Here is a 25,299-nt window from a genome sequence, read left to right on the forward strand (position 1 = left end):
GCATAACTCTAAATGGGAGGGTCCTAACTCCAAATGGGATGGGTATAACTCTAAATGGGATGGTCATAACTCCAAATGGGAGGGTCATAACTCCAAATGGGAGGGTCATAACTCCAAATGGGAGGGTCGTAACTCCAAATGGGCTTCACTACTGATAAAATTATTGTTATTGTTAAGAAGTCCAGTGGGTTTTCTGTTAAGCAGAATTCAGTGTTTATTTTTGATCTTGCATGCATTCAGTTGTTTGAGTAAACTCACAGATTGCAATATCTATTTGATTTTTTTTTAATAATCTAAAATATGTGTAGTTACATGGGCTAGATCTAGGTTTGAACCACATTATAGTCTAATGCAGTTATCTTAATATTTCATGTTAACTGTTTAAAAGTCTAGTAAATAGGCTTTTAGTAGTGATCACACCAGCTATGTGCTTTTTCTCTTTACTCCATGATCTTCATTTCTGACACCCCACATGAAAGTAAAAACATTCCGGTCCCGATGCTCAGGAGAGGGGTAAACACTGCCAAGCCTACAGGACATGCTAGAGTAGAGCCTATTTGCATACAATTTTATTAGACCAGTAACAAAGCATTTAACATAATGCAATCCCATTTGGAGTTAAGGCTGCATTCGACCTAACTCAGAAGTGGAAAGTCTGAACTCAGACGTGTCCATGAAAGCATGTGTTTTGTTAGCAGCAAGCTAGCCAGTTAACATTAGCATGATCACGATCATGAGTTTATGATCTATTTCCTTTCTGAAAACAGCGAACTGTAGGGTCAGTGTTATAGATTTAAACTAATGTGTCTCTGTTGAATAATCTAAAGTCAATACTACTCTAAACACATTTAACATAGTGAATATTTATTTTATATTTACTGTGAAATTTGATTTACTCTTGATGGTGTGAGCAGCCATGTTGACATGACACCATATGCTGAACTCAGGGTTAAGGACAACTTCCTGACTTTCTGAGTAGGAGTTCTGAGTTGAGGGGGTGTTTTCGTAGTTTTTCCTAGGTTGGACATTCAGAGTTACAAGCTTTAGTCAAACGCAGCATAAGTCCTTCCCATTTGGAGTTGGTCCAGCCTGCAAGAATACAAAGTTGGAATTTTGGGCCTTCAGAGAAGTTAATGTACCTTCCCCCCACACTTTATTGCACCTTTACCAGCAACAGTGATGTTGTTGGCAGTTTCTGGACTGGTATAGAGACATAGTGAGACATGCAAAGCAGCTTATGAAGATGCCAAAAGTTTCTGTTAAATTGTACCCCTCATGTGAAATGAACCTTAGGAGGAGTGCCCACAACAGGCTGCCATTATCTTGTGTGGAGTTCATGTTTTATGGACAGAGCTTTACCATAAGCCCTTTCCTTGAGTTGTGCGTTAAGTTGATTTGGTCAAACATACAAGTTCTGAGATAGGTAGCTACTTTATTGATCCTTTTTCACTGTGCCTTTGGTAGAATTGCTTTTATGTAGCACCAAAATGGAGTACTGCAAGGACACAACCATTAGGCACATCCATGATGGGTTAAATATACACACATCCTCTAAATGCTGCAGTATGCATTGTATTACTACACTGCAATGCTGTACTCCATTTTTTTTCTGTAGGCACCTTCTTCTAGCATGTTGGAGATCTTGCTCACTGTTTCTTGGGTTCTTATTAGGTCCAGCTGATTTTCCTTCAGCTCAGCTCAAGTGCATGCTTACAAACAGCCTTCTTTCCCAGTGAATTGTTTATTGGAAAGGACATATGATTGACAGTTACTGCAGGCTACCCTAACATCACCAAAAACAGCCCCTTATCCTAATCATCTGACTATAGAAATATTTACAGTTTTTGAGGAAGACATTTCGCAGCAATAGTCAGAGGCAGACTGGTCATCAGGAAATCTTCCTCTGCGTGGGCTAACACACTCACGCTATCTGACAGGAAGTGCACTCACACGCACACACACACACACACACACACACACACACACGGCACCAGCTCTGTGGGTGCTCTTAGGTGTAAAAAAAAAAATCCTATATTTAGACCCATTTAAACATATACATGTACACAAAACCCTGCACTTTAGTGTAAAACATCAAGTATACGGAGTACTGCCCTCTTATGTTAAATTAATCCTGGAGTTATAGTCCTTTAACAGTTAACAACCGAGTTATGGCTAGTGCTGGTGCTTCTAGTTTTCTGAAATGGCGACACCAGATCTAATTTTGAGCCTTGCATAAAAAACATTTAGCAGCAGAAAAATTGCTCACCAATCAACCACGTCTATTCTTTATTAGAGAAATTATTGACGTTTGCAAAATGAGCTGTTTAGAGGTGTTTATGTGAAAGGGGAAACTGCAGTAATGTTGTGTTACAGAATGTTATAGAATAAATTCGTACATATTCATACAACACTGTTGTTTATGGCTATATTTTATTTATTTGGCATCACACGCTGGGTCTAATGCAGCCCTATGTTCTGACAGTAGTCGTTGCACTTTCATTTAGGCTCTGTCGTTTTGACAAATGTGCAGGGGTACGTTAAATCAAGTTTCCAGGCTGATTTTGTTTCCAGCACGCTCTTGGCAACATAATAATTCAATAATCTGTAAAACAAATACCTTAGAGTGATTAGGACTGACATATTCAGTCCATTTGCTCAGTATGTTAGATCTGTGATTTTGGAGTTTTAGATGGAAGGTTAATTTTTCAATGATAAAGACATCCTTTAAGAGTTTAATCTGATCTTATAACTGTAATAGATTTGGTTTGATTGGTTTCTAGTTAAGATTTTGTAATTGTTGAGAGATGTACTGTAAGCTGTTTTTCTTTTGAGTGTCCCAGGCATTGATGGAGATATTTTCCACATACAATACAACAAATTTGCCTAGAGACAGTGCTTCTTATGGGATTCTGCTGTTGTCTTTGGGTCCATTTTTTGTCTCGCTTGGAGGTATCTGACGTTCCTGATCTTTAAAGTATTTGACACTTTAGAATTTCCCCTTATCTATCATGGTACAGTAAGTTAAAGCAGTCCTTCATTACTCCACACTTTAAGTGCATTACATATAAACTCTGGATCAGATGGACACCATATTAATATTTTTCTCTACTAAGTTATATTCCTTAACAATATTCAAAAATTATTAGTTATAGTTTTAGTTATGGTTTTCTGTCTTATACTCATACTTAGTTAATATCATGCACTTTGAATGGTGGATGGCTGTGGTGTAGAAGCTCATCTTTTTACAATTGTTAGAAAGTTATTGGAAACAGATGTTTCATACATACAAATGTACAATACCAAGGGCTTTGCTTGTTGCAGTACTGGCTTTATGCACATTCAGGTTTTCAGGTTGGTAATGGTACCACCAGGTTGTCTGTCTGGAAATTTACAGAAGTGTTAATTATCTCAGTTACTTTAATGAACATTAATTGAAAATCATGGAAAAAGAATTGTTTATTTAATTTCATATGAATTAAAAGACAGAGTTAAAGAATGGATGAAAATAAAAAAACACAGCGTTAAGGACTAAGCAGAGAGCAGTGAGGTTTTTCAGAGTATAGAAATACTTCTCATTCATGTGCTAAACCTGTGTAAAAATGGGCTCTGTTATTCATTTCTATAAAAGCGGAGACAGAATTTTAACTTTCATTTTTTCAATTAACTTACATAAGGCAAGAGAACAGGCCCTGAGTTGACAAATATTATTTTTGCATACATTTTGGTGATAGAAATTGATAATTTTAGACTTTAATAAATGAATGACTAAGAATAAAGCTAAAAAAAAGATTACCATTACTTCCTGTATAGTAATACAAGGAATCGAAGGCAAAAAACATATACAAGCTGTGAGCACATGAAAACTACACAGGGCAGGTAAAAAAAAAAACACCTCAAGGTTTTAGGAAAACAAAGGAATTAAATGAATTTTAAGTAAAAATAAAAACATAGAAATAACATTTGGGAGCTATCCCGCGATTCGGTAGTTAATAAGATATCCCAAATAACAAAGTGTTTGCAACTGTATTAATAATAATAAAAAAACAATTTTAATAATAATAAAACATTTGTGCAGATGTGTCTAAAAAGGACAATGATAAGTAATAATCAGGTCAACGTTGTGCATGTCCTCAGTTTGTACTCGATGTGCGAGCCAGCTTATGGCGTCGGCGGAAAAATCCACACTGCACATAAAAAGAAATGGAATGTTAACATTTTAAGATTAATTTAAGTTCAGGGCTAAACAAGCAACCATTCAAGGATGTAGCGAGAAGAACAAAAGTTTACCTTGATGAGAATAATGATAATGAAGATTAAAAGGAGAAACCCTCCAATGGAGCTGCCTACAATAAGCGCAGTTGACTTCACAACTGTCAGCTTAATAAGTGAAACCACTACCTGCCATTGAGGCAAAAAACACAAGCCAGTTAAACACTTATTGCTAGATGAGAAAATGAATTTAGGTATTTATGGATGTATTTCAGGTTAACTTTCACCCACTTTCTGTGTCTTTATAATGTTTATTCCATGATAGATGCTCTCATCGAATGTAATGTCTGCCATGGCAGTGATCTTTTCATTTTTATCCTGTTTAATTGAAAGGATAAGGAACAAGTTCGCATTTGGTCACAACTTCTGCACATACACATAGCACAAAAGGAACTTTTTAAATTAATATATTATCTTACAATCTGCACTACACTCTGTTTTCCCTAAAATACAGACATTTGCAGTATTTACCTGCTTTTGCATCTAGATCACTTGATTGATAATGAAGCTGCTGATATTGCCTTAAGAATATTGGTAATGAAGCAATTGATATTGCTTATAATATATGAAGTTTGTTCTACTGATTTTATTCTAGTGAGTTCAAGAGAAGGACTTATTTCCTACATCCTTCATGCTGGACTCTCACAACCTATACAACTCATACGGTGAATTTGTTCAAAGATATTTTGAACCAAGTGTGCCTGAGCTTTGGCTCTAACAATCAGTAACATTAACCACTTCTGAAAATGATTTATGAAGAGTGTAGGAGTTTTTCCACCGTACCTGAATGTCATGGATATGCGTTTGAGCCATAATTTTAATCTCCTGCAACTCTGTCAGAGTACATACAATCTGGTAGGTGCTCTATAGAGACAAAATAACATGCTCATACTGTACATGATTAAATTAAATATTCCATCAAAATATATAGTATATAGCAAAGATATGATGACTTTTATATTTTATTTGATAAGAAGTCCCTTACCTTAACATTTCCACCAGAGGGCCATGAACAGTTCTACCCAAAAGAAAACAGCAATGTTAGAATGTACATGTGGGAAAGTTCTTCATCTACATTTACATTAACTGCATTTAACAGATGCTTTTATCCAGAGTGATAGTAGTCTCAATCAAAAACATATCCTCATGCTAGTACAAATTGCATCAAATTAAACCTCTCATGACTCTATGTACCGTTGGTTCAACGTTCTTGATGATCATGTCAGTTTTTTGTGACTGCTTTTCAATTGTTATTGTCACACTTATTTTGGCCTTATATGTGTTTTCACCCAGCAGCTGCAAATATAAGACAAATAAAAATATAAGTGAGTTCTGAATGTTCAAAGTGACCAGAATATGACCCATCATCCTACAGCAGAAATGAAAAACATTTACCTTAAAATTGAAATCTAGCGATTGTTGTTTGCTTTCTTCCCCCTCTGTAATAGTCAATCTGTTTGGCGTGGCTGCGCTGTTAAAATGGAAAAAAAAAAGACTGCCTGTAAACAATACGATTAAGTACACAAGGTTATAAAAATATTTGTAAAATTTTGATCTTTCCTTACCCAATAAGCTGAACTTCAAGGGCTTTCTTCACTGTGAATTTATACATCTTCCTACTAAGTTCCTCACTGCCATTATTTCCACTGAAAATAAATATAGGTTAATAAAATATTTCAGTACAACATACCACACAGATTTGAAATCTTTCTCAATTAAAATACAAGTGTAGGCGCCAACCCTGTTAAGAGAGCAGTAATTGAAGCTGTGGGTTTTGCGTTTCTGTCGATAGGCTGCCAGGCGATTGTAACATGGGTCTACAGCAGCAAAGTGAAAAAAAAAGAGTAGCTGTTATATTTAAAGTAAAATCTTGTAAAATAATTTAAAGATTTAGATTGCATTGCCACAACATGCTTGAGTAATACCTGTTCCTTGCTTCTGAATATGGGATGCAGAAGTTTACACACTATTTGATGTTTGTCATTTTTATCCTCACATGTTCCACCTTCAGATTTCTGTAAAAACACATAAAAATTAAAACATGACTGAAATTAAGCACTATTAATGTGGTTTTCAAGCCAAAACACCACAAGTATAAGGATCATTGCGATTTACCTTGAAAGATAGTATTTCAGGATATGTCAGAGTCAGAGTGGTCATATAGGAATTGTCCCCAGTGTTAATAAGATTAAACTTTATATCCAAGGTTTGACTGGAGCCAATTATTAAAACTTCATCGCTATAATGATGGGAAAAAAATAGGCAGTATTAAAAAAGTAAGTATGCAAAATAAGGGGTCTCCAGGACTAGGATTGCAAACATAATGACATAATGCCAGCCTCACCTGAGTTTTGAGTTAGCCAGTGAAATATCAGGCTTACAATTCTGACTGCTGCAGTCCTTTTGAAACTTAATCTGAACCATAAAGAATAAGATGTTAGATATTGTGAATTCCTTTTTGAAACAAGAAATTGGACTGAACTGTAAATTCACCCTAAGCTGATGCTTGTTTTCCAAAGCAAAGATAGGATAGGATACAGCTGAGCAGTTGAGGGTTAATGGTCATGCTCAAGGGCCCAACATTCACAACTTGGTGGTGCTGTAGCCCAGTAGTCCAATGCCTTAACCATTGAGCTACCACTGAGCTACAAATGCCCAACATCTATCTATCTGTCTATCTATCCAATATATACCATATACAATTGTCTATAGACACATTATACGCTACCGTTTTTACTATCTTAGAGTAGCGAAGACAAAAATGAAATTGATTTAAGATCAATTATAATCTTAAAAGTTACCCAACACTCTGTGGATTGTGTACATCCTTACAGTAATGCAAACACAGAAGGTCTATAATTCCTTCTAAAAACAGGGTAGGGGTGGGGAAATGAGAATTTTGGACCCTTAAAAAAGGGTCCCATTTTAACCTCCAGAAGAAGTTTAAAAACCCATGAGCAACACTCATTGACTGAATATTGACTGGTTAATATAAATGGTTTCAACACCTACAGTTTCAAAAGCTCTTTGTTTGTGCAGGTGACGAGGAATTTTCAGTTCCCCCAGAAATTTTGTATTTACCACACCGGTTTCATATTTAATTCACAGTTTTCATATTTACCTCTGCTATGGCCTCTTTTGGAGTATATGCATCAAGAACCCGGATAGGTAATCCAGTGGATGGGGTTAATGTAAAACTCAACCTAATCTTGATAGGTGAAAAACAGTCAGAGCAGCCCTGCAAACAGATATAAGATAATAATAATGATAATGATGATAATAATAATAATAATAATAATAATAATAGTAATATTAATAATAATAAAAAGCTTTATTGAATCAAAGGGTTTCCACATGGGAATCAAGGCTCAAGAGATTCACATTAACTTACCACATATTTCAGAACTATCGGATCGATGCAGGTTTGGGATTCTGTCAGAGTAAAGCTCCTTCTCCCTTCATGAGGCTTGACATGAACCAGTCGCTTTTGTTCTTTACCCGAGTCCAAATCAATATGGTACTCAATTGGTAGTTGACCGGCTAAAGGGAAAATGGAAGTTAATAGAATAAAAAATACAGAAAACTAAGCTGATACATTTAGGTTTGGGTATGGCTACTTACATTTAATATCTCCTTTTGGTGTATTGAAGCAAATACTGAGCTTTGTCTCAAATTTGCTTGATTCATCATTGCTCTGCTTATCAATGGTAATTAGTGTATCATCAATATTTATATTTGGTTTAATAATGATAACAGGAATTGTCCTAGAAGTGAAATAAGAATTACATACACATCATCATCTTGCTTCTCACTCTGCATCCCTTAAATAATCAATGCAAATAAGCAAATGCAACTTACAAATAATTTATTTTGGGGACTAAAATCAACTTTTTATTAGGAATGTATTCTTCTACAGGAATAGTCGTATACTGTAGGATGGAAAACAAAAATAATTGTAATATGAAAGCTCCAATACTAAGGATTCATTTGTTAAAAATGAAAAAGAGGGGAGTTTATTTTGGTATGTGGATTTTTAAAAAAAAAAACAACAAAATTTTAACTTGAAACCTCTACACGTTAGAGAAAAACCCTACAATGCATGTCATTGGACTGGGGGAGGAAACCCCTGAAGCACAGGGAGAACATGCAAGCTCCATGCACACAGGGTGGAGGCAGGAATTGAACCCCCAACCCTGGAGGTGCCAGGCAAGCATGTTAACTACTAACCACTAAGCCACTGTGCCCTCCAGAGCATCAGGTCACCAGTTCACCAGTTCACCAGTTCCCCAGCTATAAGCCAAAGTCATTTTTGTGAAGCTGTTTTAGTTACATGATTTTGTTAACTGTGACCTAATTGAAATCTAATCTACCTAGGCCAAATCTCACCACCATTCTTCTACACTGGTTGCTTGTCTGGCACCCTGCCAAATATTTCTTCATTAAATTGATTCTCTCCCATCTTCGTTTTGTCCTTTTACACTCACCGTGGTTTCCATTTAAAAAATAAGACACTGTGTGTAAAGAAATCACATTGTTCCTCTGTTGGGGTTCCATGTAATCTAATGCTGGCTAAAGTCTTCTTCTCCAGCTAAACTGAATACATTTAGGATGTATCGCTCCAGAGAGGACAATTTGAGTGTCAAATTTTTATACAAGTTTGCATATGATAACTTGTACATACACAGTGTATGGCCAAAAGTATGTGGACATCTGATGATCACACTCATATGTGGGCCTTCTCCAAACTGTTGCTACAAAGTTGAAAGCACACAATTGTCTAGAATGTCTTTGTATGCTGTAGTTTTAAGATTTCCCTTCACTGGAACTAAGGGGCCCAAACTTGTTCCAGCATGACAATGCCTCTGCACAAAGTGAGCTCCATAAAGACGTGGTTTTCCAAGGTTAGAGTGGAAGAACTCATGTGGCCTTCACAGAACCCTGACCTCAACCCTTCTCACCTGAACTCAGTGCCCAGCCTCTCTAACCTCTCACTGTCGTTTAATGGGAAAATTCCCACAGCCACATACCAAAATTGAGTGGAAAGCCGATTCAAAAGAGTGGAGGCTGTTATAATAGCAAAGGGGGGACCAACTTCAGAATAGGAAGTTCAACAACAGCCTATGGGTATGCTCAGGTGTCCACATACTTTTGGCCATATAGTGTATATAGAGGAATGCAATGGTAACAAAGTGCAAGTAGGAACCAAAATTGTGAGTAGGGAACTGAAGAAACATCATAGAACAAATGGCAGAGGATTAGTCAATCGTCTGATCAATCTTTTGGATTTGTTGCTTTACTGTGTCATACTTAAATTGCACAGAATTAAAAAAATCTCAATTTAGATGCTTGTTGCGGTGTCATTTTAAGCTGCTGTTGCTGAAATCACGGCTCTGTGACACACACAAATTGAAGGTCACCTTTTGCTTTGTTGCTGGATCGTGTCAACATAAGGTAACTTGCTTGAGATTTTCCAATCTCTGAGTTAACAAATTGGGGTTAGTAGTAACCTTCTATCTGGAAATCTATCCCTGATTAATCCATGTGGCTCAGAATGACACTGCACAACACATGCTACAAAATGCTCACAATAGCGTTTCTCTGTTAGAGAGGATGAAATTCCCAAATCTTACATTCTGTAGCTTTAACGTGATATTATTTTATTTTATTTTTTAATTTAACGTGATATTTTTATGTCCCTTAAATTGTAGCTTACAACCATTCCTTAGAAATATAAACTACAGTAGCTTACATTTTATTTTAAAGAACAATCAACTACCACAACATCTTTTTTGAAAATGTGATGAAGTAGGACACAGTCATATACTAAAAGTGTGACACTAGGTTGTCAAACCATGAGTTTTTTGTTCTGCACCTAATTTCTAAAATATTATTTTCTATACTCACTGAAATACAGTTATGGCTCCTTTACTCCCAACACTGATTAGTGGTTGGTCGTTTTCTTCTGAGAAAGACATGACACTCACTGCCTGGCCAAAGTGCACAAGTTTAATTCCGAAGTCTGAGGGTGTGATTCTCTGTGAAAAAAAAAAAAAAAAACACTTACTCAAAATGTAAGGGAAATGAATGAGCTAAAACAGGTCATTTGGATTATCAGTCATGAAAAATGATATTCATATTCAATCCCTTTTTGACTATGAGCAATATGGAATTCTTCCATTATGGAAGAAATATTAGGTTTGCTTGGCTATGAACATTACATAGTTCTTCAGAAATAATATTACTGTTGTGTAAACTGATTATATACAATGGATATAAAAAATCTACACACCCCTGTTAAAATAGCAGGAAATGGCAGGTTTTTGTGAAGAAAAAAATTAAACAAGGATAAATCATGTCAGAACTTTTTCCACCCTCAATGTGAAATTACAACATATAAAAAATAAGTGAAAAACAATCAGAAACATTTTAGGGAAAAATAGGAAAAAAAAAAAGTTACAATAACCTGCTTGCATAAGTATGCACACCCTTTTATAATTGGGGATGTGGCTGTGTACAGAATGAACCAATCACATTCAATCTCATGTTCAAAAGTAATTATCATACAGCTGTCATTAATGAAACTATTCTGATTAACCGCAAATAAAGACCAGCTGTTTCTGTAGGATTTTTTTGGTTTCGTCTGACTGCTGAAGCCATGGTCCGCAAAGAGCTTACAAAGCATGTACGGTATCTCACTTGTCGAAAGGTATCGATCAGAAGAGGGGTATAAAAGAATTTCCAAAACATTAGATGTATCATGGAACACTGTGAAGGCCATCATCAACAAATTGAGAAAATGGGGCAGCACAGTGACATCATCAGGAATAGGACATCCCTAAAAATTTACAAAAGGACAAGATAAAAACTTATCAGGGTTGCTGCCAAGAGACCTACGGCAACATTAAAGGAGCTGCAGGAATATCTGACAAGTACTGATTACTCTCTGCATATGACAACAACTCTCATATCCTTCACATGTCTGGGATATGGGGTAGGCTGGCTAGATGGAAGCCCTTTCTCACAAAAAACATTCAAGCCCCACTAAATCACCTTAAACCATGTGGGAAAATGTGTTAAGGTCTGATGAGACCAACTCCAAAATGTATAATAATTCCATAATTCCAAAATGGTATGTTTGGCCCCAAAAAAAGCACATCACCAAAAGAACACCATACCCATGGTGAAACATGGTGGTGGCAGCATCATTCTTTAGGGCTGCTATGTTCAATGTTTTGGAATGGCCTAGCCAGAGTCCAGACCTGAATCCAGCTAAAAATCTGTGGGGAGACATGAAGTGGGCTGTGTACAAGAGATGCCCTCACAATTTGATGGATCTAGAATATTTTTGCAAGAAAGAGTGGGAAAATATTGCCAAGTCAAGATGTTCCATGCTAATAGACTCTTACCTAAAAAGACTGAGTGGTGTAATAAAATCAAAAGGGTCTTCAGCAAAGTATTAGTTTAGGGGTGTGCACACTTATGCAACTAGGATATTGTATTTTTTAATTTTTATTTTTCCCCCTAAAAAAGTTCAATGATTGTTTTTCAGTTTATTTGTATACTTTGCAATTTTACATTAAAAGCGAGAAAAGATCTGACATGATTTTTCTTAGTTTCATTCTTTTACTTCACAAAAACCTGCCATTTTATCAGGCGTATGTAGACTTTTCATATCCACTGTAGTTGTCCAGTAATCCTATAATAGTGCATTATTATTTGCAGAGGATTATCAATGCATTATCAGAGATCCAGGCCTTCAAAGTGCAGTGCAGTGCCTTGCATACAGTAAGTATTCACCCCCCTTGCTGTGAGACCTCTAAATGACAACCAGTTTTCATCAGATGTGACAACATTATTTAAACTGAGTCCACCTGTGTGCAATTAAAGTTTCATATAATCTCAAGATAAATACACCAGTTCCTGGAAAGCCCCAGATTTTGTAAGAGAACCTATCTAAATAAACAGCATCACGAAGGTTATGGAAAAGTATAGATCAGGCTTTACTTCTAAAAAATATCCCAAATTTTGAACATCACCATTAAATCTGTTATTTACAAATGGAAAAACTCTGAAGGAGCTGAAAAGATTCACAGCTCAGATGGAAGAAGCTGTTAACAGGTCAAGTGACGAGCCATATGAAATCTAATTTGGAGTTTGCCAAAAGACATGGTAGAGACTGAGCAAAAATGTAGAAAAAGGTTCTGGTCCGAAGAGACTGAAATCGTCTCCAGGTTACGTATGTAACCATGGTTCCCCGAGGGAACGAGACGCTGCGTCACGAAACGCTATGGGAACGCCCCCGCGTGACCGCGCTCTGAATCACGTGTCTAATCCGTCCAATGGATGGGCGAGACATCACGGGCGGGGTGACGTAGCGACCCGGAAGCATAAAAGCCCGAGCGGCGAGCCCCGCGTTAGCTTACTGGAAAATGAAGCAAGCGCCGCAGGGACGCCGGAAGTGTGGCACCGAGACGCAGCGTCTCGTTCCCTCGGGGAACCATGGTTACATACGTAACCTGGAGACGTTCCCCTTCAGGAACTCGAGCTGCGTCACGAAACGCTATGGGAACGAGTATACCCACGCCGCCAGACTTACAAGTCCCTGCCTCCAGGAGGAGGCAAGCCTAAGGCACAAGGACAGAGGAGCCGGGAGTGGCTCGCGTATCTAGGTCATAAAACCTGGCAAAGGTCAGGGACGTGGACCATCCCGCCGCGTTGCAGATGTCCTGTAAGGACACACCTGCCAGAAAGGCCTTAGGGCCGCCACCGCTCGGGTAGAGTGAGCCTTGACCCCCAGGGGACTGGGGAGACCAGAGGACTCGAAAGCCAGAGAAATGGATTCTACAATCCACCGGCTGAGGGTCTGCTTAGAAGCAGGAAAACCCCTCTTAGGGGGACCAAAGCACACAAGCAACTGGTCCGCCTTTCTCCACAGGGCAGTTCTGTGGATGTACGCCAGAAGACATGGTACAATTGAGCTTCCGATGGTCGGGCTCCCTGAAGGGAGGAAAGCCTGCAGCACGACCGGCCGTGGTGCCGAGGAGGGGACTTTCGGTACGTACCCCGCTCGGGGGTACAAGAATGCTTTGGCCAAACCAGGCGCAAAGTCTAAATAGGAAGGGGCCACCGAGAGGGCCCGAAGATCCCCCACTCTCCTAAGAGATGAAATTGCCAAGAGAAAGGCAGTTTTTAACGTCAGAAGACGGTCCGAAATCTCCTCTATGGGCTCGAAGGGGGGTTTGCAGAGAGCCTCTAAAACCACGGCCAGGTCCCACGAGGGGACCCGAGATCGAGCTGGAGGTCTGATCCTCAGCGCACCGCGGAGGAAACGTGTCACCCAGGGGTGTCTGCCCACTGACTGGCCATCGAGAGGGGCATGGCAGGCCGCAATAGCCGCCACGTACACCTTCAGGGTGGAGTGGGTCAGCCCCGCAGAGAGGCGGGCCTGCAAGAACTCCAACTGGGCAGTGAACAGGGTCAAGCCGGCGGTCTCCGCACCAGGAAGTGAAAAGTTTCCATTTCAGGGCGTACAGTTTCCTCGTAGAGGGAGCTCTGGACTGGAGGATGGTCTCCACAACCTCGGTTGAGAGACCGGAAGCGCGGAGCTGTGCCCCCTCAGAGGCCACACCCACAGCTTCCACAGCTCCGGGCGGGGGTGAAGATGGCCCCCCGCCTGTGAGAGGAGATCCCTCCTGATTGGAATCTCCCATGGGGAGCCGTCTAGGAGGGAAATCAGGTCCGAGAACCATACTCGGCCCGGCCAGAACGGGCCTACTAACAGTAGACGAATTCCGTCCCGGCGCACTCTCTCCAGAACTCCCGGGAGCAGAGCGACCGGAGGAAAGGCGTACAGACGCAGCCTTGGCCACGGCTGTACCATGGCATCCAGTCCAAGAGGAGCTGGATGAGTCAGAGAGAACCAAAGGGGACAGTGCGACGTCTCCTGCGTCGCAAACAGATCCACCTGGGCTCTGCCGAACATACGCCATATGAGCTCCACCACCTCGGGGTGGAGTCTCCATTCCCCGGGCACCGGCCCCTGCCTCGACAGGGCGTCCGCTCCCACGTTGAGATGACCAGGGATGTAGGCCGCTCTCAATGAGAGGAGGTTCCCTTGGGACCACACAAGGATCTGGAGCACCAGCCTGTAAAGGGGGCGCGAACGCAGACCTCCCTGGCGGTTGATGTAAGAGACCACCGTCGTGTTGTCGGTGCGCACCAACACGTGGCGGCCTCTTAGGTCTGGGAGAAAGTGTTTCAGAGCTAGAAACACGGCCAGCATCTCCAGGCGGTTGATGTGCCAAGTGAGATGGCGGCCGCTCCACAGACCACGGGCAGGACGGCCACTCATGACCGCTCCTCATCCGGTGAGGGACGCATCCGTCGCTAGCACTACGCGGCGACCAGGAGCTCCCAGGACCGGGCCCTGAGACAAGAACCCAGGTTCTCTCCACACAGCTAAGGCACGGCGGCATCGCCGCGTGACCTTGATCATGCGGAGTGGGTTTCCTCTGTTTCGGAAAAACCCCCTGGTCTTGAGCCACCACTGTAGGGGTCTCATGTGCAGCAGGCCAAACAGTATCGCGTTGGACACAGCTGCCAATAGGCCCAGCAGTCTCTGAAACTGCTTTACAGTGAGTGACCGGCCTACTTTCACTCTCGCGACCGCTGTGAGGACCGACTCGATCCGAGCAGGAGACAAACGTGCCTGCATCGTGGTCGAATCCCACACGATGCCTAGATAAGCGGTTCTCTGAGCTGGAGAAAGCACGCTTTTCTCTGCGTTTAGTCTTAACCCCAGTTCCTTCATATGGGCGAGAACGACATCTCGATGCCGAGCCGCCATCTGCTCTGAATGAGCTAAAATCAACCAGTCGTCGATATAGTTCAGTATGCGGATGCCCTGTAGTCGCATAGGAGCCAGGGCAGCATCCACGCACTTCGTGAAGGTGCGGGGTGAGAGTGCTAGGCCAAAGGGAAGAACCCGATACTGGTAAGCTTCGCCCCCGAAAGCGAACCTCAGGAACTTCCTGTGCGGGGGAAGGATGGAGATGTGGAAATACGCATCTTGTAGGTTGATCGTGACAAACCAGTCCTCGGACCTGATCTGAGACACGACCTGAGTGACCGTAAGCATCCTGAACTTCAGTCGAGCGACTGAGAGGTTCAATTGCCGCAAGTCCAAAATGGGACGCAGCCCTCCTCCCTTCTTGGGAACAATGAAGTACCGGCTGTAGAACCCTGACTCTCTGTCGTGAGGAGGGACCACCTTGATGGCCTCCTTCCTCAGGAGAGTATGTACTTCCTGCTCCAATACCAGAGCCTGCTCGGGACCCACCACAGTGGGAAGAACCCCAGAAAAACGAGGTGGAGGCGAGCCGAACTGAATTCGGTAGCCTCTTTCTACAGTACGCAGGACCCAATGAGACACATTCGGCAGAAGTTTCCACGCTGCCAGAAAGCTCACTAAGGGAATCAGTCTCTCGAGACTGACCTCTGGTGTAATAGAAGCGGTTAGCTGGGTGCCCTGAGGCGGCGAACCGACATGGGGGAAATGAGCTAACCGCTGCGAAGGCCTCAGGAGAGGCCGCGAGCCTCCCAGACCCGCTACGTTGCCGGGCGAGAACTGGGAGAGGCGCTCGCCGGAGACCGCTGCGCCCTGAAGCACCATAGGTGGCAGGGTTGGCAGATCGACCTCCTGAGGGCACTGGGGGGACCCGGGCACCGTGAGATGAGGTGTACGCCGCGTTGCCCCAGAGGGGCCCGCCCTCGGAAGCCCTGGGCCAAAACCGTCAGGGCTTCTTAGCCGCGGCCCTTCTGGACATGAGGACGGTCCTCAGATCTACCTTAGTGCCCGAAGGGCCGGGCCCAGACCGTCGTTGCGACTCCTGCTCCCGCCTCGGGGGAGCACGGGAGGTGACGCTCTGTTTTTGGGCCTCCCTGTATGAGGGGGCTGTACACGGAGGGGGCTGCCCCCGCCCAGCAGCCCCACGAGCTAGAGAGCGACGGGGGAGGAACCGCTGGAACGCCGCCGTCTGAGCACGGGCCTGCTGGTATCTCTCGACGACGGAGTCTACCGCGTTGCCAAACAGGCCCGAGGGAGTAAGCGGGGCGTCCATGAGCACTACCCTGTCCTTCTCTTTCATATCAGACAGGGTCAGCCAGAGATGCCTCTCCGCCGCCACCAGGACTGCCATAGACCGGCCGATAGCACGGGCGGTCTCCTTGGTGGCGCGGAGGGACAGATCAGCGGCCCGCCTGAGCTCAGCTACCTGCTCAGACGTACTCTCCCCCTGCTCATCCAGCTCTTTAAGCAGGTCGACCTGGTACGCCTGTAACACCGCCATGGTGTGCAGACACGCACCGGCCTGACCTGCTGCCGTGTACGCCTTGCCTACCAGCGCTGAGGTGGTCCGCAGCGGCTTGGTAGGCAACGCCGGAGCCTTCAGGGACAATGCAGAAGCAGGGGACAGATAGCTGGCTAGCGTCTGTTCAACCCTGGGCATCGCCCTGTAACCGGAGTAGTCCAGCCCCGCCACATTAGCGTAATGGGAAGATGTGGGGCTGAACAACCGGGCTGAAAATGGCCTATTCCAGGACCTCGACACCTCAGTGTGGAGGTCCGGAAAAAAGGGCAGGCTCTGGGGCGGAGGTGGCGGCCTACTGCGTAGAAAACGCTCATCCAGTCTAGAGCCCTGAGGCTCAGGCCATGACTCAGCGGGCCAGTCAATGTTAAACTTGGCGACTGCCCGCGTAACCACCTCGAGCAGCTCCCTGTATTGAGGACACTGCGGCTCAGGGTCGACGCTCTCCACATCAACCTCCTCGGAGGACGATAGGTGGAGCGCTGAGTCCGCTCCCCGGGGGGAAGAAACCGCAGAGCGTGCTTCCGAGCCCAGGGAGGGGACAGTGGACCTGGAAGGTGAGGAAGGAGAAAGGGACGGGCCCGTCTCCATTCCCTCCGCCAGGTCCATCTGCGAGCCCCACGAGCGCAAACGCTGCTCTGCCTCGGCAGAAGCGGGGCCGGCACCGCGAGGCACGCTAGTGAGGGCTCCCTCCTCAAAGAGAGCCCAGCGGGAGCGGAGAGTGCGCAGCGGTAAACGCTCGCAATGTGCGCAGCCGGCTCCCTCGAGAGCCGACTGAGCGTGCTCCACTCCCACACAGGCAACGCACAGACTGTGTGTATCCCCGCCCGTAATATATCGCGGACAGGGAGGAACACACAGCCTGAAGCGCTGCCCGCTCTCGCCCTTTGTCTTATCTTTGGCTTTAGGCATGCCGCCGATAAAACACAAACAAGACGGAAAAAAGACAGACAATAAACATAGAGCGCTTGCTGAAAACAGGAAGCTAACGCGGGGCTCGCCTCTCGGGCTTTTATGCTTCCGGGTCGCTACGTCACCCCGCCCGTGACGTCTCGCCCATCCATTGGAGGGATTAGACACGTGATTCAGAGCGCGGTCACGCGGGGGCGTTCCCATAGCGTTTCGTGACGCAGCTCGAGTTCCTGAAGGGGAACTAAAGTTTTGTCCTTGACATAAAGCCATAAATTTGCTGGAGACCCAACACTACTCACCACCCTTAGAACACCATCCTCATAGTGAAGCATGATAGTGGTAGCATCATCTTATGGGGATGTTTTTGATGAGGTTCACCTTTCAGCTCCAACCCTAAGTATACTGCCAAAGCTACACTGGAGCTGTTCAAAACCAAGAACCTGCATGGGTTAGAATGGCCCAGTCAAAGCCCAGAGTTCACTCTGTTTGAGAATCTGTGGCAAGACTTGAAAATTGCTATTTACAAATGCTATCCATCCAGTCAGACAGGGCTGGAGCAATTTTGGGGACTGGGCAAAATGTCAGGATCCAGATCTAAAGATGCAAAACTGGCACACAGATCCTAGATGACTTTAATTGCAGCCAAAGGTACAAAGGTGACAACTGTAATTGGAGGCAAAGGTGGTTCTACCAAGTATTGATCTAGAGGAGTGAATATTTATGCAAACCCCCCAAATGACTGCATTTTCTTGTTTAATTAACTTATGTGTAATTAACTTATGTGTAAAATAAAAAATATTTTGTACCTTCAAATGCTGTGTAAATCAAATAGTAAAAAGCCCAATTTTTCCATTTCAACTTTAGGTTGTAAAACTACAAAATGTGAAAAAGGTCAAGGGGGTCAATACTTATGCAAGGCACAGTATATCCTACCTGTGAAAAATGGTTCTTTATCCCGTCATGGAATCCATTATATATGTAGACACTCCCTGCATTATCCGCTTCGAGAGGAGCTCCCACTGCCACATCACTGAATTCGTTCCCGTCAATGTCTCCAATATTGGCTATGGCAGAGCCAAACCTTGCAAATATGTACTTTTCTAGTCCACGCAATTCAGAGGCTTTCTCAAATTTCCCCTGCAGGAACAGTTCGTTGAATGGTTTAATTTAAAGGAATTTTGCCAAAATGACAACATATTTGGAGGGAAAGATGTAATTAGTAGATATACTTCATTCAGCTTGTAAACCAGCACTTTGCCCTCTTCCCCTTTTACATGGAAATGCGGCGCTCCAACCAGAAGATAATCTGTCACCTTATTATTACTGATGTCCAAGGTGCAGAGAACCGATCCAAAATAAGACCCTACCTGTAGAACCAATATGTATGTCAGTTATTGTCAAATGACTTATGACACTTCCAGCTTAAAAGACAAATATTTTATCTAGAGAAAGGTTTCCAAAATTATAAGTATGTCATTCTTTATAAGTATTTCTTCAAACCTGATCTCCTTGTAGCAAATCCTGATTGGTCCCATCAAAAATGAAGACTGCACCAGTCAAGTTGTACCTGGGAGCCCCGGATATATATAGTGTTTTCTTAGCCATATGTGCAGATGCCACACTGTAACCTGTAATTACCAAAAAGCCTTAGGGTGTGATCTACTGAACATTTTTCTTTAACATTCATGCTTTATGTTGATCATACCCAAATAAGAAAATCGGGGTTCTTCCTTGGTTGCATTAAAAAATCCCACAGGCTCTTCGTTATTTTTTTTCAAAATGATCCCTCCACTCCAGTCATAGGCCCCCACAGCACCAAAAAGGATCGAACCCTACAGGTTGAGGGAGATGGTATGTAATCGTATTTTGTGTATAAGGACAAACTCAACTTCATAATAACTTTTAAACAAAAGCAGTTACTTTATGTCCTTTAAAAAACTCTCGCTATAACTGATGAGTAATATCTGGCACTTACATCATGGGTAAAGTGAGAGCTAAATCCAGCCTCTGCAAGCTGAAGTTCAAATCCTGCTCCCTTCTGTATGCCTGATAGAAGAGACAATCAATCAAAAACACCCTGAAAAATAGTTGCACCATTTTAATCCAAACTAAAACCATATTAGACAAAAAGTACTACTTTTTTGTACAGGTCAGCTGTACAACTACAGGTCAAAAGGTTGGAAGCAACAATATCTCTAAATTAGACAGGGAATATGACAGCAGTAAGTTTATTATTCCATAGTGAAAGAGTTTTGACTAAATGTCTGCTGGAAAACAGTACAGCTCAGCGATTCTTACACACTTCATTCATCAAAACCTTTAGCTCTATGACAGCCTGACATAGCCGAGATTCCTTTCATTACATTTCAGGCCATTAATATCTTTATACATCCTTTCTGATGTATAAAGCAGCGTTGATTAAATAAAAGATTGACTGGCAAGAGCCTATGTCCGGAAATACTTCCTGACAAACAGTATTTGAATAAGTAAGGAATAAAGCATGACAAGGCATGCTGTTCTAGTAAAATAATCAGTGGCATGGTGGTGTGATGAGGCCTGATATGAAGTGGAGTTACTGTCACTATTCATGTCTTTTTTTTCAATAGCATTCCCAAGCATGTCCCGAAGTGTTTTATTCCTCTTATACCACTGCAATTTGCCAACAAACTGCCAACAAAAACAATTTTTTTTAAAGTTATTAAAGAAAGACACATCATACACTTTAACAATTTATATTTACATTTAATGTTGTGGAAAGTCCACAAGAAGTTTTTTCCCTCTGTCTTGAAGTTAATAAGACAAAAAATACAGCTTGTTTTGTTACAGAGAAACCACAAAATGCAAAGTCTTCTATCCTGAATACTCTCCCATAGCAGAAGACCTACTGACTGTTACAACCTGCTGACACTGTTAACTAACATGTTTTTTAAAGTATTTTATTATTAGCCTTAGATTATGTGGAATGTCAACCGTACAAGTCCTTATGAATCAGCTGTTACGATAGAAATGGTAACATTTAAGAACAAACACATTAATATAAACATGTAAAATCAGCAGCCTTCTGACCAATGCGAAAATTCAGCAGTGCTGAGGCATGATATAATTTATTGATCAATTATTAACAAACACGAGTGATTTGCACTTATTTACAGATAACTTACCTTCAATCCCATATATGCTTTTTTCCAAAGAAGAAAGAATTTCTTCCAAGGCAGCATAATTAGAAACCTTGAAAAATCTGTTATCGCTGCCAGCTATCTCTTTCATCTCTTTGATTGCATTTGGTTTATTCAGAACTTCTGGCCCCACCTGAGAATAGAACATCACTGTACTAGTGCTATATATTTTTAATGAACCCTTTATAGTATATATACAGTTTATTTTAAAAATGCATTCCCATTTACACACGGTCAGATTTGGCCCTGAATACCAAATGTACAATTTTCAAAAAACAAACAAACAAACAAACAAAACTACACACATTCTTAAATAAATTTTTTCATGCTTCTCAAATATATATGGAAATGAATTATCTTTGGCGTCTGGACAAAATAATGGGAAAATTATCGCAGCATTTACTTTTTGGCCAAATGATGTTCTAAATATCCAAATCTTACAGCAGTCTTACACAAGGCATATAAACTAAATAAATAGGCATATAAAACTAAAAAGATTAAACTTGTCTGTGGCAAGCACATGGCGTTAACCAAGTAAGAATCTAATACTATAGCATGGCAAATGAACAGTTCCTGTTCTTAGCCTGTTCTCCTATGCTTCTCACTAGAGCCATGAAATATTGTAAAAGTGTAAACTTACTCCTATAGCATAGCGAACAATCCCCTCCATCTGTGGCATGTTCAATACATCTGTGAGGTTTCTTTTATCTCCTGCCATCTCTCCATCAGACAGTAGAATAATCATTTTTTTGGCATTCTTTTTTGATCCATTTTGAGGAACAAAAACGTCTGTGCTGCAGGTAGTACAGGACACAGAAGCTAATAAAGACTTTGTAGTAAGATGTGCTGTAAACATTGATAGACTGTCAGCCATTGATGCACTTTTGGAGTGCCATTGAGGAACTTTTTGGGTTTGAGTACTTACAGAACATGGTAGAGGGCTGAAGCTGTCTTGGTGATTGCATGAATTTGTTTTATGTTCTTCACCTTATCCAAGGCTCCGAGACTGTCATTATTTTCATTCAGAGAGAGTTCTGTCCTTATGTCTCTCCCATACTGCACTATTGCAAAGTTGCACTGAGGAGAGACAGAGAGAGACAGAGAGGGGGTTTATGTTGAAATTTAAATAATTAGTTTTGACTTTGTTGCTAATGATAATTGTTTATCTAAATAAATAGTTTTCATTTAGAACGTCAGTAAAAGGCTCCTGAATGGCTTCCTCATGAGGTAATTCCATACAGTTCCATAAAGTTCAATGAAGTTGATGTTATCTGAAAAGTGTTCCGTAAAAATAAAATAATTTAGGGTGTCAAAGACTTTTGCACAGTAGCGTATACCATTCTTTTTTTTACCAGGTAAAAATCACAGTTACATTTTCATAAAATTAAATGGGTCATAAGTAATAAAACAGCAATTCTCTTCACCAGTGCTTTTAAAATATTCTAGCAGTTTTCCTAATATATTACTGTATGTTAAAAATTAGTTCATACAGTTATTATATTATGAATTTTTCATACTGTTTGATCCCTTACTTACACTGAAACATGTTGTCCAAACACTGTTCATCACGTTATAAATAAAGTCTTTGGCCCTTTCAAAATCCGGCGGGTCAATGCTACCAGAGCCGTCCAGCACAAACGCGATCTCTGTCCCTGCATCTTCAGATAAACACAAGCAGCAGAGGGATTTCACAATTATTACCTCTATGAGAATCTAAACTGTACTTTAAGGAAGTAATGTACATCAGACACCACATGCATCAGTCATCTGATATACTGTATCTATTTTGTTCATGGACTGAAAATTTAAATTACCTTCATCTTCTTCATCGTCATCAGTGTCCTTATCATTCTGTACAGCTCTCCTCCTCCTCCCGTGGTCTAATTAAAACATTTACAGTATTTAAAAATACATTATCAATAAAATGTGCGTAATATATACTTAATCATTTCTACTTTTTCCTCAGATGCTTTTACCTTGTTGAAGAGATTTTTGGTCATTGTTTTTGCTGTTGATGTTGTTGTTTGCATTTTGTTCCAGTAGCTGTAAAACTAAAGTGGTGTAATATTATTAAGTGAGGATCATTGAGAAGTTCCCTGATGACAGAATTTCTTGTGCAGACACATACCCAACTTATCAGGATAGATTTTACTCTTTTCCTGATGCCCAAACACATGTGTACAATTTCCGTTGAAATACTCAGTTGATGAGTTCCTTGTCCGAACTTGGTTACAAACCTAAGTTTTGAGATAACAGATGTTTCATATAAGGTTCATGTGCTTTGGAGATTCATTTGCTTTCAAGTATTTTTCAATTAAAATTAAACTGACAATGGCATAAATAAATGAGTAAGTAGCATCTTCTAGGTTGAAGATGAATAAAGTAATTTAAGTATTTGTTAGTTTACTTATTTAGCTGGACAGTTTACTTGGTTAGTTATATAGTATTTAGTCTCCTTCTTTTACAATCCCATTTTAGTTATTTATTTTTTTTTATTTTGGCTCTGATCCAACAGTGACAACCTCATTATCATTGTTAGATATGCATTAATAAAAGTTTTCTGATTTTGGCTCTTTTTTGTTTTAATGTTTTAATTATGCTATAGAAAAATGTCCTAACTGTTCTGTCACACTTTAGATAATGAAGTAGCTCACACCAGAACATCAGAATTGCAACAAGAAGATGGTTGCTGGGGAAGTTTCTTTTGTTTGGACAAATTGAAAGCCATTTGTATTATCTGCTGAGAGTCTGGGGCAGTTATGTCACAAATGTATGGTCAGACTTATGACTAAGAAAGGTCATGAGCGACTGCAGGTGGCTGTAATAAAAGGGGGAAGAATTTTCGCCAGAGAATTTGAAATGATCTGCTCATTTATTATTAACCCTGGGTGTCTGTCTCTGTGTAGACTACAGTTTTGTGCATAGTCTACAGAACATTTATTTATCAGGCACCAGGTCAGCAACAGGTTGTCTCTTTTCACATTCAATTTGTGAGGGAACATGACTCAGTGCCCAAAAAGAGAAGTCGATATGTCTGACGCCTTTAGCAGGGGAAACTGTGGTTTTACACAGAACTAGTCTGTCATGAGAAGCAGACATAAACTCAAGTGCATCACATACAATATCTGACCTACAGTTTGAGCAAAATTCACTGCTAATTACCAACAAAGCAAGAATTTTATGTCAAATAATATTGAAAATATGAGAAAAATATACCAGAAGGTGCTCCTTATCTTCACTAAACCTGGATGCTATAGATGCAGTTGGACTCAGGCCTTTCATTACATCTGTAATTGATTTATAAGCATACTGTTTATATAACATGGAAGTATTGCAGTGTCAAAAGGTAAAGATAATCTCATAATAATTGCCATTTAAAGCAAACGTAACTTATTAAAGTGAAATAGTGTAGTATATGTATAAGCATGTCTGGCCTATTTTTAAAATACATATGAGGTAGACAAGGAACACATTACATAAGTTAAAAAAACACAACAAAAAAAACCTTACCAGTAACTTTCATTCTAGAACAGTTTTCCTCTGTGCATCTGAAAACATCTCCAGAGGTAGGAGAAGGAACAAAAACTCTAAAAAATTCAAAATTAAATAAATAAAAGAGCAAATCTATTTAATTATATGCAATTAAATATTCACTTATTACTAATATATTTAAGTGACTTTGGTACATAAGCATATTAAACATGTTTTACTATTTTAAAAACTTAGTGGAAGATACTAACCCGTCCCTTGATTGAATAATAGTTTGACCAAACAGTGGGTCTTCATCTGTAAAATTGCTCACTGGTGTTGTGTATATGTTGAATCCCACTACTGTGTATATTCCTGTGAAAATATAGTCACAAAATATAGAAGGACTGAAGCCTAGTACAGAATCCCAACAAAAGTAAGAAACTCTTCACACGTGGCTCTGTTTTTATCAAGAATCAATTATATATTTTATCATGTATATTTTTTTATAGTTCTTACTCAAATATGTAAGATGCCCATAGAGTAGGCTAAAAATGACATACCTGTTATAAACAGCACAGCTGCAAACATCTTGCTGAGGCAGTTGAGTAACTCATATGCCACAAGTGTCTGTTACATTGTCTGCACATGTACAGTTTCCGGTGTTGTCTTCCTGCCCTCTATGTGAATGCATATCCACTCCTCCTACCAGCTGCTGCCTCTGAAAAAAATGAAAGACTTTGGTTTGTATGATGACTGAGCTCTAGAAGCCGGAAGATTCTGGCACACTTGCAGCACCTGAGAAAATCCTTCCTGCATGCTTATTTTATTAACAACAAAAAGTATTCAAATCCAAATCCTATCATATTTTATGTTTTGACCCAGAGAGGAAAAAACAGAATGGATTTCATTTATCTGAAGATTGGTTCCTGTAGACTTTGATTCAGGACGATTCTGGTGTTAGCTGTAGAAATCTTCCTGCTGACTTAATGTTAAGCAAATACAGTATATGAAGGAACAGTATTCTTAATAGGTTACTTAATATCCGTAAGCTATACCATGCTATAGTATCTTATTAAGGGCCGAATTCAAGACAAGTCATGCAAACA

The 25,299-nt window shown here is 41.0% G+C and overlaps 1 protein-coding gene across 1 annotated transcript; it reads right to left on the minus strand.

Annotated features, from left to right (window-relative positions):
- Nucleotides 1-3,438: 3,438 nt before the first annotated feature.
- itgae.2 (integrin, alpha E, tandem duplicate 2) lies at nucleotides 3,439-24,907 on the minus strand. The gene is made up of 32 exons (XM_026924891.3): nucleotides 24,754-24,907; nucleotides 24,463-24,565; nucleotides 24,233-24,309; nucleotides 23,939-24,009; nucleotides 22,851-22,959; nucleotides 22,699-22,773; nucleotides 22,537-22,602; nucleotides 22,259-22,380; nucleotides 21,648-21,799; nucleotides 21,363-21,516; nucleotides 20,708-20,855; nucleotides 19,522-19,592; nucleotides 19,252-19,378; nucleotides 19,047-19,174; nucleotides 18,776-18,913; nucleotides 18,480-18,683; nucleotides 10,174-10,304; nucleotides 7,891-8,033; nucleotides 7,661-7,809; nucleotides 7,391-7,507; nucleotides 6,614-6,684; nucleotides 6,385-6,508; nucleotides 6,195-6,284; nucleotides 6,010-6,086; nucleotides 5,835-5,915; nucleotides 5,665-5,740; nucleotides 5,464-5,565; nucleotides 5,255-5,287; nucleotides 5,053-5,133; nucleotides 4,501-4,587; nucleotides 4,288-4,398; nucleotides 3,439-4,184 (listed from the first exon to the last, which is right to left on the minus strand). Exons 1-32 carry the CDS (start codon nucleotides 24,779-24,781, stop codon nucleotides 4,131-4,133), a joined length of 3,300 nt encoding a protein of 1,099 aa, XP_026780692.3. The 5' UTR covers nucleotides 24,782-24,907; the 3' UTR covers nucleotides 3,439-4,130.
- Nucleotides 24,908-25,299: the final 392 nt, after the last annotated feature.

This window comes from Pangasianodon hypophthalmus, chromosome 14 (genome assembly GCF_027358585.1).
Source record: "Pangasianodon hypophthalmus isolate fPanHyp1 chromosome 14, fPanHyp1.pri, whole genome shotgun sequence".
NCBI lineage: Eukaryota > Metazoa > Chordata > Actinopteri > Siluriformes > Pangasiidae > Pangasianodon > Pangasianodon hypophthalmus.